We start from the raw sequence: 13,217 nt of genomic DNA on the forward strand, positions 1-13,217 counted from the left end.
GCACAATATGTCATTGTACATAGCATGGTGCATGTCATGTTGGTAGCACGCTTGCCTCTGAGTCACAAAAGTTCTGGGCTTAATCTCACTCCAGGACTTAAACGCAAAAAACAAGGCTGACACTCCAGTACAGAACTGAGGGGGTGCTCTCTTGTCTGAGGTGCCGTCTTTCAGGTGAAATGTTAAACCATGGCCCTGTCTGCCTTTGCAGGTTGATATAAAAGATCCCATGGCACTATTCAAAGAAGAGTAGGGTACTTATCTCCAGTGTCCTGGCCTCAATCAACATCACAAAAAACAGATTATTTGCTCATTATCACGTTGCCATTTATGGGAATTGCTATCCACAAATTGGCTGCTGTACTTCCTTCATTACAACAGTGACTACACTTCGAAAAAGTACTTCATTGCTGTAAACCGCTTTCAGATGCCCAGTGGCCGTGAAGATCTCTATATAAATGTAAGTTTTTATTTCATTACCCGAGAGTGTAACAACAAGGGTTATTCCTGTGATTGTAACTGGATATCATGTCTTGTGCATGTGAATTTCTGCAATCTTTCAGTTGACAAAGACGACTTTCAGGAAATGAAACCAGATATGAACCATTAGGTTTATTTAACAGGCAGCATGTGAATACATAAGATAAAAGCAAAAAACTGCGGATGCTGGAAATCCAAAACAAAAAGAAAAATACCTGGAAAAACTCAGCAGGTCTGGCAGCATCTGCAGAGAGGAACACAGTTAACGTTTCGAGTCCGTATGACTCTTCAACAGAACTAAGGAAAAATAGAAGAGGTGAAATATAAGCTGGTTTAAGGGGGTTGGGGGGTGGGGGGGGTGCGGTGGGGGTGGGACAAGAAGAGCTGGATAGAGGGCCAATGATAGGTGGAGATAACCAAAAGATGTCTCATCTTTTGTGTCTCAGCTCCCAGCCGTGGCTCCAAGTCTGTCCCTTTGCAGTGTCCTGTTTAAAACCAGACTGACTGTCCAAATGCCTCTTTTCTCTCCCTCCATTTATAGGGCATGGAAAGGAAGGGCCTGCAATTCCTTCCCTGTTCATTGCTTCATCTGTCAACCAAACCCGATTACCTACTCTCCCAGGAACATATTGTCAGCAGACCCTTCATCCTGGGTTCACGCGAGTAGAATCCCCTTTACTATAATCAATTTGAATGTTTATTCAGGCTGGCTGAGGTGAGACAACGACTTACTTAATGTTCTCTGTTGTCAAGGAAATCTCTGCACATTCACCACTCAAACCCTCCTAATCGCAAGTTCACGTTTTACAACATTTCCGTGAAAATGTTTTTATTGAAGATCCCAAACCAAGGCCAGGCTTTAAAATGAGGTGGGTATAAAAAAAAAATACATGTTACAATTTGAAGACCATTTATTCCCCTACCAAAAACAGGCTAAATGTTAATTTATCTAATTTCTTCTGTGTTGGGTCTATCAAAAGTTCCACCGCCCTCCCAAACACGCCTCATACCAGCCTCATCAAAATAACCCAGAATGAAATAAGTCAAAGGTCACATCCCACCTTTTCCAAGACTCAAGCATATATAAAAAAAACAGGCTGACATTTCAGTGCAGTACTGAGGAGATGCTGCATTGTCTGAGATGCCATCTTTCAGATGAGACAATAAACTCCCTCAATTAACATCACAAAGTAATTATCTAGACATTTATCACTTTACAGTTCGTAGGAGCTTGCTGTGTGCAAATTGGCTGCTACGTTTCCTACATTGCAACAGTGACTACATTTCAAAAGTATCTCATTGGCTGTAAAGTGCTTTGGGATGTCTGGTGATTGTGAAAAGTGCTATATAAATGCAAGACTATCTTTCTCGAACCCATTTCCGCTATCCCAGGAAGCAGCTCCTGCTCTCATGGAAGCGGGCAAAGCGTGGCAACAACTTCATCCCCCACCCAAACAGCAGGATACAATGGCTCAGTAAAGACTGATTGAAAGGTGTGGATCAGAGTCATGGTGTTAGAGATGCCGTAGAAGGTCAGGGTCCCTGCAGTGCAGTCCAGGTGCACCCCAACTCGTTCGTAATTTGCCGGCTGCAGTTTCACTTCCTGGCTGTCATGCCAGGCCGAATAGCTTTTGCTGAAGAGCTGCAGGGCCCAGGAGACATTGTTCCTGCCGATCAGGGATGATTCGTCACGCCTGCTGATCCTTTTGTAAGTAACTCCAAGGTAGACCCATTGACTACTGATCTGCATCTCCCAGTAGTGCTGGCCGGTGTCGAAGCTTTCACAGCACAGGACCTGCCACTCCTTCTCAAACCGCTCCGCATGCATCGGGTATTTCTGGGTCGCCTTGTGGGAAACCCTGCGGTTGTCTTTGGACAGAGTGAGGAATCGGTGCACGGTATTGGGATTGAAACTCAGCTGCCGATATCCTGCAGAGGCAGATAGGCAATCGAGAATTTATACAACCACAGCTGAAAGGCATTTAAACAAAACTGACAACAGCACAGTGAATAATCCTCAACCCTGCTCTGAATAAACAGTGACTCTGCAGTTACACAGTGAGAGACACCCTGAATAAACAGTGACTCTGTACTTTTACACAGTGAGTGACCCTTATCCTGAATAAACAGTGACTCTGTGCAGTTATACAGTGAGTGACCCTTTCCCTGAATAAACTGGGACTCTATACAGTTACACAATGAGTGACCCTTACCTTGTAACTCTGTACAGTTACACAGTGAGTGACCCTTACCCTGAATAAATTGTGACTCTGTGTAGTTTCAGAGTATAACTCTTATACTGCTGAATAAATGATAACATTTTACAGATCTGTAACAGCTAATACTGACTAATGCATTTCTGAGTTTAGAATTTCACCATTAGCTGTATACTAATACCACAATGGAACATAATAATCACACAGGAGTATTTGATCAATGTATAACTGAATAACTATACTCACTCTGTAGGAACGGTTCCCTGATGTGCAAATTTGGGAGTGGCCGTGGCTCAGGAGGTTTCACAGAAACACATCGGTCAGTCGCAGTGGACTCTGTACCAAAGAGATTAGTTACAGTGAAAAGACTTACTAACTAGCCCTATCCAGGTGTATGTTATAAGCTGTTGGGCATTGTTCAGTGGTCTTATTAAGGTATTCGTAGTTTTAGATGGTTCAACAGTAAGTATTTACCACCAGAAACCATCTACAGTATCTATAGATAGAGTAACAGTCCAAGCTAGGAGATGTCTCCATGCTTACTTCTACACATGGTTCTGTCCAACATTACATTGACCCCGAGGTGCAGTGTTATCTTACATCACTGTGTGGGCGGTACTGTACTCAGTCCCACGTTAACCCTTTATGTGCCAGACACTTGTCCTGCAGTGTGTTGTAAAAGCCCATGGATAGAAAGCAGCAGTATGAAATAAATCCAAGTATATATTTATCTAGGTTGCGCCCATCTGTCCATCATATGAGCACCATTTATGCCTGAAATTTAAAAGAAAATGTATTTATAAGGCTTCATTGATGTAATAATATACCAAGGTACTTCACAGAAGCACCAAACAAAATATGACCTGGAGTTACTAGGTCAGAAAATCAAAACCTTGGTCAAAGAGGTAGGTTTTAAGGAACATCTTAAAGGAGGAAAATGAGATAGAGAGGTGGAGGATATTCTAGAGCTTAGAGTGAAAGCAACTGAGGGCACAGCCACCAATGGTGGAGTGATTGAAATCGGGGGTGCTCAACAGCTAAGAGTTAGAGGAAAGCAGATATCCCAGAGGGTTGTGGCTGGAGGGGATTCATCACCGTCGACTGTCCCTCAATTTAAGGATGATGTCTACTCAGGGTCATGAGTTCCTGCCGTGGGGCAGGACATCCCACAAGGTAATGGGATCTGGAGTACAGGATTTGCTTCCTTTTCTTTCCTTCTCTGCTCTGCCTCATCATTAAGGCGTTGGAACTCAAAGCGCGATGCAACTAGATGGACATGTCGCCATTCTGAACAAGTGGTAGCAATCAAGTAATTAAATGTCAATGCTGCTGTGCTTCAAGGAGAGTTTCAGAGCCTCTTTGAAGCATTTTCTTTGCCCTCCACTGGAATGTTGGCCTTTTGAGAGCTGGGAAAACAGGACCTGGTGGAGGAGACAATTTTTGAAAATCCAGACAGTGTCCAGCCCATCGCAGTTGGTTTTGCAGGAGTTTTGCTTGAATGCTTATGGACTTGGCTTCAAGAAGGACACTAGCGTTTGGTTGACAGTCCTCCCATTGGATCTGGAGGAGCAGCGGAGGCACTGCTGAATTTCTCTAGTGCTTTTATGTGTCACTGATACAGAGTGCAGGTCTCAATGCAGTACAGGAGCACAGTGATGACAACTGCTCTGTGCACTAGGGCTTTTGTTGACTTGCGATTTGAATGGTGTACAGTTTGTGTGAGAGGATGGGGAGTTGGATGGGGTAGTGTGTGTGAGAGATGGTGGGGGGTTGGATGGGGTAGTGTGTATGAGAGAGGGTGGGGGGTTGGATGAGGTATAGTGTGTGTGTGAGAGAGGGTGGGGAGTTGGATGGGTACAGTGTGTGTGTGAGAGGGTGGGGAGTTGGATGGGTACAGTGTGAATGAGAGAGGTTGGGGAGTTGGATGGGGTACTGTATGTGGCCGTCGCTGGCTAAGCCAGCATTTTTTGCCCATTCCTAATTGCCCTTGAGACGGTGGTGATGAGCTGCATTCTTGAACCGCTGCAGTCCATGTGGTGTAGGTACACGCACAGAGCTGTTAGGTAGGGAGTTCCAAGATTTTGACCCAGCGACAGTGAAGGAACAGCGATATATTTCCAAGTCAGGATGGTGTGTGGCTTGGAGGGGAATTTCCAGGTGGTGGTGTTCCCATGTGTTTGCTGCCCTTGTCCTTCTAGGTGGTAATGGTCCTGGGTTTGGAAGGTGCTGTCTGAGGAGGTTTGTTGAGTTCCTGCAGTGCATCTCGTAGACGGTACACGCTGCTGCTACTGTGCGTCAGTGGTGGAGGGAGTGAATGTTTGTAGTTGGGGTGCCAATCAAGTGGGCTGTTTTGTCCTGGATGGTGTCAAGCATCATGAATGTTGTTGGAGCTGCATTCATCTAAACAAGTGGAAAGTATTCAATCACTCTCCTGACTTGTGCCTTGTAGATGTTGGAGAGGCTTTGGGGAGTCAGGAAATGAGTTACTCACTGCAGGACTCCTAGCCTCTGCTCTGCTCTTGTAGCCACAATATTTATATGGCTAGTCCATTTAAATTTCTGGTCAATGGAAACTCCCCCAGGATGTTGATAGTGGGGGATTCAGCAATGGTAATGCCATTGAACGTCAAGGGGCGATGGTTGGACTCTCTCTTGTTGGAGATCACTAGAGAAAAAGTACTGAGCAAACTATTGGGATTAAAGGATGACAAGTCCCCAGGACCTGATGGTCGATATGCCAGGGTCTTAAAGGAAGTGGCAGTGGTGATAGTGGATGCAATGGCTATAATATTCTAAAATTCCCTGCATTCTGGAAAGGTTCCAGTGGATTGGAAAAATGCTAATATAATGCCCTTATTCAAAAAGGGGGGAGGCAGAAAGTAGGAAACTATAGACCAGTTAGTTTAACGTCTGTCGTTGGGAAATTGTTGGAATCCATTATTAAGGAAGTAGTAATGGGACATTTGGAAAGTCAAAATGTAATCCATCAGAGTCAGCATGGTTTTATGAAGAGTAAATCATGTTTGACTAATTTGCTAGAGTTCTTTGAAGATATGACAAGCAAAGTGGATAATGGGGATCCTGAAGATGTAGTATATCAGGACTTCCAGAAGGCCTTTGATAAGGTGCCGCACAAAAGATTAATACACAAGATAAGATCACACAGAGTTAGGGGTAATATATTAGCTTGGATAGAGGATTGGCTAACCAAAAGAAAGCAGAGAGTCGGGATAAATGGGTCTTTTTCTGGATGGTAAGCTGTAACTAGTGGGGTGCCACAGGGTTCGGTCCTTGGGCCCCAACTATTTACAATCTATATTAATGACTTGGATTCAGGGATAGAAGGTACTATAGCTAAATTTGCAGATGACACCCAAATAGGTGGGAAAGTAAGTTGCAATGAAGAAATAAGAAATTTAAAAATGGATTTGGACAGGTTAGGTGAATGGGCCAAAATTTGGCAGATGGAATTTAACGTGGATAAGTGTGAGGTTATCCATTTTGTTCGGAAGAATAAAAAGGCGACCTATTATTTAAATGGAGAGAAACTTCAGAATGCTTCAGTGCAGAGTGATCTGGGTGTCCTCGTGCATGAATCGCTGAAAGCTAGTATTTAGGTACAGCAGGTAATAAGGAAGGCAAATGGAATTTTGGCATTTATTGCTAAAGGAATAGAGTATGAAAATAGGGAAGTGTTGTTGCAATTGTACAAGGCATTGGTGAGACCGCACCTGGAGTACTGTGCACAGTTTTGGTCCCCTTGAGGAAGGATGTAATTGCATTGGAGGCGGTTCAGAGGAGGTTCACTAGATTGATCCCAGAGATGCGGGGCTTTACTTGTAAGGAGAGATTGAGCAGTTTAGGCTTTACTCACTAGAGTTTAGAAGGATGAGAGGAGATCTAATTGAGGTATATGAGATGCTAAAGGGAATAGACAAAGTAGACGTGGAGCAGATGTTTCCCCTTGTGGGCATTCTAGAATGAGAGGCCATAGTTTTAGGCTAAGGGGTGATAAATTTAAATCAGGGATGAGGAGGAATTACTTTTCTCAAAGGGTTGTGAATCTGTGGAATTCACTACCTCAGAGTGCAGTGGATGCCGGGACACTGAATAAATTTAAGGAGGAGATAGACAGATTTTTAATTAGTAATGGGTTGAAAGTTTGTGAGGAGAGGGCGGGACATTGGAGTTGAGGCCAAAATGAGATCAGCCATGATCGTATTGAATGGCGGGGCAGGCTCAAGGGGCTGAATTGCCTACTCCTGCTCCTAGTTCTTATGGTCATTGCCTGGCACTTGTGTGGCGCAAATGTTACTTGCCACTTGTCAGCACAAGCCTGGATATTGTCCAGGTCTTGCCACATTTGGACATGGACTGCTTCAGTATCTGAGGAGTCACGAATGGTGCTGAATATTGTGCAATCATCAGCGAACATCCCCACTTCTGACCTTATGATGGAAGGAAAGTCATTGATGAAGCAGCTGAAGATGGTTGGGACGAGGACACTACCCTGAGAACTCCTTAAGTGATGTCCTGGAACTGAGATGATTGAGCTGCAACAACCACAACCACCTTCCTTTGTGCTAGGTATGACTCCAACCAGCGGAGAGTTTTCCCCCTGATTACCATTGACTCCAGTTTTGCTGGGGCTCCTTGATGCCAGACTCGGTCAAATGTTGCCTTGATATCAAGGGCTGTCGCCCTCACCTGACCTCTGGAGTTCAGCTCTTTTGTCCATGTTTGAACCAAGGCTGTAATGAGGTCAGGTGCTGAGTGGCCCTGTCAGAACCCAAACTGGGTGTCAGTGAGCAGGCTATTGCTAAGCAAGTACAGCTAGATAGCACTGTTGATGACCCCTTCCATCACTTTATTGATAATCAAGAGTAGGCTGATGGGGCAGTAATTGGCTGGGTTGGATTTGTCCTGCTTTTTGTGTACAGGATATACCTGGATAATTTTCCACATAGTCGGGTAGATGCCAGTGTTGTCGCTGTACTGGAACAGCTTGGCTAGGGGTGCAGCAAGTTCTAGAGCACAAGTCTTCAGTATTATTGCTGAAATTTTGTCAGGGCCCATAGCCTTTGCAGTATCCAGTGACTTCAGCCGTTTCTTGATATCATGTGGAGTGAATTGATTTGGTTGAAGACTGGCATCCGTGATGCTGGGGACCTCCAGAGGAGGCCGAGATGGATCATCCACTCGGCATTTCTGGCTGAAGATTGTTACAAATGCTTCAGCATTATCTTTTGCACATTTTCACCTTTTTCCATTTTCATTTCAACCTAAGTAGTCATGCGTCATAGTCATTGAGATCCAAAGTCCATTTAATGACATGTAAATTCATAGCTGTTCTGGTCCTCTGAGCTTTTTAAAGGTTGTTAAATTTAAAATACCTCTGATGTCTCACCCTTCCCTTTCTCTGCAATCTCCACCAGCCCTACAACCCTTGGAGATGTCTGCACACCTCCAAATCTGGCCTGTTAAACATCCCCCCCCACTTCCTTCATCCTACTGTGGCCCAAGGAGGGCCCCCCAATGGCAATGGCAGGGCCCCACAGCAACTTTCCCCTGCCCTCACCAACCACGCCCCCTGCCCCACCTCTCACCCAAGCCTGCCAAATAAACCCCAAACCCATATAGCTTTCTGCGAGGCCAGAGTCCATGTTGCTTCTCGCAGCTCGGCGAAGGCCCAGCAGTGGCCATCCCTTCCAGTAGCACTGCTGGGACTGAATAGCTGCTGGCAGCTCTCAGAGGTGGGACCTCGTCCCATAAAGGGACGGGAGTCCCAGCGGGCTGCACGATTGGCAGAACATCCAAGGTGATGTTGCGCCCCCACCCCCACACACACACACACCCCCCCACCCGCACACGCCCCACCCCACCCACACACGCCCCACCCGCACACGCCCTACCCACCACACCCACCCCCCCCACACACACCACCCACTCCCCCACACACACCACACCCCCACCCCACCCCCCCACACACACCCCATCCCCCACCCCCCCATACACACCCCACCCACCCCCTCATCCACACCCACTTCCCCCCCACACACACCATTCCCACCCACCCCCCTCCACACAAACCACCCCCAACCCCCACACACACCCCACCCACCCCTACACACCACCCCACCCACCCCTACACACCACCCCCACACACACCACCCCACAACATACCCCCCCCCCAGCTTTTCTGCCCGCCATCTGGCCCTGACAAAATCCTGGCCATTGTGTCTCAAGGTACAACTAGACCTCTGAAACTTATCCATTGGAGCTCAAAAACCTGAGAAAAAATTCCTACCTCCATCTTTTCCAACTGACAAAGACTACGTGGGAAATAATAGGAGGGCATGTAAAAATCCAGAAAAAAAATGTTTCCTACTTGGAATATCCAGTGACTCTGATGCTTGCCTGAAGATGCCCTGTAGGTTCTGGTGGGTAAGGATGGAAATCTGCTCCAAGGCCCTTTTCACTCCTTCCAGCTTGTTCTCTATTGCCAAGTCTGAGGGAGGCAACGTAATGTCCTGTTGCCTCTTATTCACAGGGTGAATCTCCTGAGGGAACTGAGAGGCAGCACATCACAAAGAGAGCAAAAGAAAGAACTTGCATTAATGTAATGTCCTTCCACGATCTCAGGACATTCCAAAGTATGGGCACAATTTCAAAATTTGCAGATGGCGCCAAACTTGGAATTATTGTGAACTGTGCGGAGGATAATGATAAACCTCAATAGGGTATGGACAGGCTGGTGGAATGGGTAGATATTTGATTGATGAAATGTAATGCAGAGAAATGTGAAGTGATACATTTTGCTAGGAATTGTAAACAATTTAAGGTGATCAGCAAAAGAAGCAATAGCGACATGAGAAAACATGAGTATGGTAGAGCAGATTCAATTATGGCTTTCAAAAGGGAATTGCAAAGCATCTGAAGCTAAAGAAATTTGCATAGTTATAAGGAAAGAGCGGGGTAGTGGAACCAGCTGAATTGTTCTTGCAGGGAGCTGGTATGGACAGAATGGCATGCTTCCGTACTGTTACCGTTCTCTGATTCTAAGTGCTTTATAGGTAATGAAATATCATATAGAATCATAACTAATGTAATAACAAAGCAAAGTTACACAGAATTTCCAGTACAGAAAATCAGCCCAATAGGTCTCTATCAGTGTTTATGGTCCAGACAAGCCTCTTCCCACCCTACTTCATTTCACCCTAACTGCGTATCCCTCTATTCCTTTCTCCCTCACGTCTTTATCTAACTTCCCCTTAAACACATGTTATTTGCCTCAACTTCTCCTTATTGTAAAAACAAAAAAAAACCTCATCTTCCGACTAGGCACTTTACAGCCTTCCGGACTGAATATTGAATTCAACAACTTTAGATCTTGAACTCCCTCCTCCATCCCCACCCCCTTTCCGTTTCTTCCCCCTCCCTTTTGTTTTTTCCAATAATTTATATAGATTTTTCTTTTCCCACCTATTTCCATTATTTTTAAATCTATACCTTTAATGCCCTGTCAGTCTTTCCACCCCACCCCCACTAGAGCTGTACCTTAAACCAGCTTATATTTCACCCCTCTCCTAATATTACTCAGTTCTGTTGAAGGGTCATGAGGACTTGAAACGTCAACTCTTTTCTTCTCCGCCGATGCTGCCAGACCTGCTGAGTTTTTCCAGGCAATTCTGTTTTTGTTCTCCTTATTGTAGCTGGTTCTACATTCTAACCATTCTCTGGGTAAAAAAGTTTCTCTTGAATTCACTATTGGATTTATTGGTGACCATCTTATATTTATGCCCCCTGGTTTTAGTCTCCCAACAAGTTAAAATATCTTCTCTATATCCAACCTATCAAATACCTTAAACCTTTATTAGGTCTCCCACAAGCTTTCTCTATTTTTTTTTTAACAAGAACCCAAGCCTGTTCAATCTTTCCTGTTAGTTATAACCTCTCAGTTCTGTATTGTGTTTGTAAATCTTTTTTGGCGTCTTCTGTTTTTTTGGAGTGTTGTCAATCTTGCAAAATGTGGCAGGATACTTGCACATAGCAAGCTCCCACAAACAGCAATGAAATAAATGACCAGATCAACTGTTTTAGGTGGTGTTGGTTGAGGCCTATTGACCCTGGGAGAAACTCTCCTCCTCTTCTCTGGCAAGGCCTCTCATCCAAAAGATGGCACCTCTGACAGTGCAGCACTCCCTCAGTACTGCACTGGGAGTGTCAGCCTAGATTATGTGCTCAAGTCTCTGGACTTGAACTTACAACCTTCTGACTCTGAGATGAGAGTGCCGAGGCTGACAGTTCATAGAAAATAGATAATGATTACTGTAGAAATAACACCCAGATAGGGAATAAATGAAAAACTAGGCCAGTTAATCTGATCTAAAATGATGAGGGATTTTTGTCATGCCTTTAGAATTCAAGGGCAGAACTGCAGGAAATGTTGCAACAATTGTCATTGGTACACTGAATTTGGTGTATCTACCCATTAGATATAAAGTATGGGCAGAATTTTCTGCCTGTCGGGCAGGCGGGCCTGACCCAATCTCTGGCGGGCGCGGAGCCGATCCCCACCAGTGAAACGGGCCACACCACCATTTTACGTGAGCGGGCCAATTAAGGCCCTCCCAACATGACATCCGGTGGGAAGCGCTGTGCGCTCCCTGTGCAGGTGGGGGGGAATTCCCTAAAAGCAAGAGTGCGCTCTATCGCGCATGCGCATGAAAGAGCGCACATTTCCCTGAGGCTGCACTTAGCCTCAGGGAGATCACCTGGACTTTGAAAAATATCAAAAATAGAGGGGAAAAAAATTCCTTACATGACCCCCTCATGTGACAATGTCACATGAGTTGGGACATGTTCATAATTTACAGAATGGATGAGGTTTCATGTTTCCTCTATTTGCCGCCGGGGCTCCTGGCCTGCCCGCCAACCTTAAGGTAGGACAGGCAGGTCCTTTAATTGGTTAAATGATCCTGTCAATGGCCTCAATTGGCCATTGACAGGTCAGCGGACCCGCAGCTGATTTTGCTGCGCCCCCGTCTTCCTGAAAATTTAAATGGAGCAGGATGATGTCGGGGGTTCTGCCTGATGTCATCCCGAGTCATTTTACACGTCGGCGAGTGGGCCCCGCCCCCTGCTTGCGGATGGCAAAATTCTGCCCTATGATTTTGCCATCATACTTATCAGATTCCCAGGATGTTATAAAACGTTTTCCAACCAATACCTTTCAAGTTCAGTCATTATTGTTTTGCTGGCAAATGCAGTAGCCAATCTACATTCAGCAAGATCCCATAAACAAGAAATTAGAATAATGATAAAATTACCATGTTATCGGTGTGTTGGTTGCTAAACGAAGACTGATCAGAAAACCAGTGGGAAACTCCCTTCCCCCTTAATAATTTGCATAGCACCTGGTTTAACACCATGTCCGTTACTGCTGTAACCAGTTACTAGTTTACAGTGGAAACAACTTGCACTTATACAACATCTATAATGTGATAAACTGTCCTTAGATGTGTCACAGAGAAGCAGCAGCACATTTGTGGGTCTTCAGTTCCATTTATTAACTGTGGCTCAGTACCAGAGTAAACAGCGAGTTTACTGTTTGAGTCACTGGGAACATCTTTACTTTGGCGTGTTAGTCTCATTGACAAGAGCTATAATTATTCTCTCACAATCTCACACTCAAGTGCCGTGCCCAATACACGCCATGTACATTCCAATCTATGCATAGAGAGTCTGTATCTTTCCAGACTGATGATTAAATCACTATCAGCTTGCTTTTCAAGACACTAACATGCAAAGCAACATTCCTCCTAAGTTTTGATAAATATATCAGATCTGCCATCTTTCTTATAGCCAACTTTGTCACTGCACTCTTGTGCTATTTCAGACACTCTTTGGGGTCGGCTACATTCAAGTGTCAAACATGGTAAAGTCAAAAGATGATGGGTTCAGGACCCATTCCAGAGGCTTGAGAAAACATAGCGTGACACTTGAGTTTTGAAGGTGCCGTCATTCAAAGGAGATGCTAAACTGAGGCCCCCATTTGCCCTCAAGGGTGGACATTAAAGATCCCACAGAACTATTCAAAGATGAGCAGGGAAGTTATCCTGGTGACCTGGCCAATATTTATCAATCAATCAACACAGATTGATTTGTGATTTATTTTGTTGTTGTTTGTGGGATCTTGCTGTGTGCATATTGCCCATTGCATTTTCTACATTAGAACAGTGACTGCACTGGCTGTAAAGCACATTGGGACACCCAGGTGGTGAAAGTCCTGATCATTTTTCATTTCCTGGTTTGGTGATGTAGTCCCAGCACAGCATTATAGGAAATGACTGTTTTTTCCATCCATTGGTTTTGTGCACTAATTTCCAACAACAGAATCAGCTTTGAGCAGTTTTCAAACAGGCATAGAGTCAAGGAAAAGTGGAGTAGAGAGGGCAGAAAAAGGCATAACATATGAAGGGCGAAATTTAAGTTGGAATCCATGTGGAACAAGTCAGAGCT

General features: G+C 44.9%; 1 protein-coding gene across 2 annotated transcripts in view; it reads right to left on the reverse strand.

Annotated features, from left to right (window-relative positions):
• Positions 1–592: 592 nt before the first annotated feature.
• Positions 593–13,217, reverse strand: part of LOC144699668 (E3 ubiquitin-protein ligase TRIM65-like) — a 35,043-nt gene continuing 22,418 nt past the window's right edge. Inside the window, exons 4-6 of one of the 2 annotated variants that reach the window (XM_078570797.1) lie at positions 9,085–9,265; positions 2,943–3,032; positions 593–2,409 (exon numbers count right to left, since the gene is read on the reverse strand). In XM_078570797.1, the coding sequence (XP_078426923.1) occupies positions 1,889–2,409; positions 2,943–3,032; positions 9,085–9,265 (792 nt within the window). In that variant the 3' untranslated portion in view covers positions 593–1,888. The remainder of the gene's footprint in view (positions 2,410–2,942; positions 3,033–9,084; positions 9,266–13,217) is intronic. The other variant, XM_078570798.1, reaches the window with a different exon arrangement.

The sequence above is a fragment of the Cetorhinus maximus genome, chromosome 24 (assembly GCF_964194155.1).
Source record: "Cetorhinus maximus chromosome 24, sCetMax3.hap1.1, whole genome shotgun sequence".
In the NCBI taxonomy this organism is placed as follows: Eukaryota; Metazoa; Chordata; class Chondrichthyes; order Lamniformes; family Cetorhinidae; genus Cetorhinus; species Cetorhinus maximus.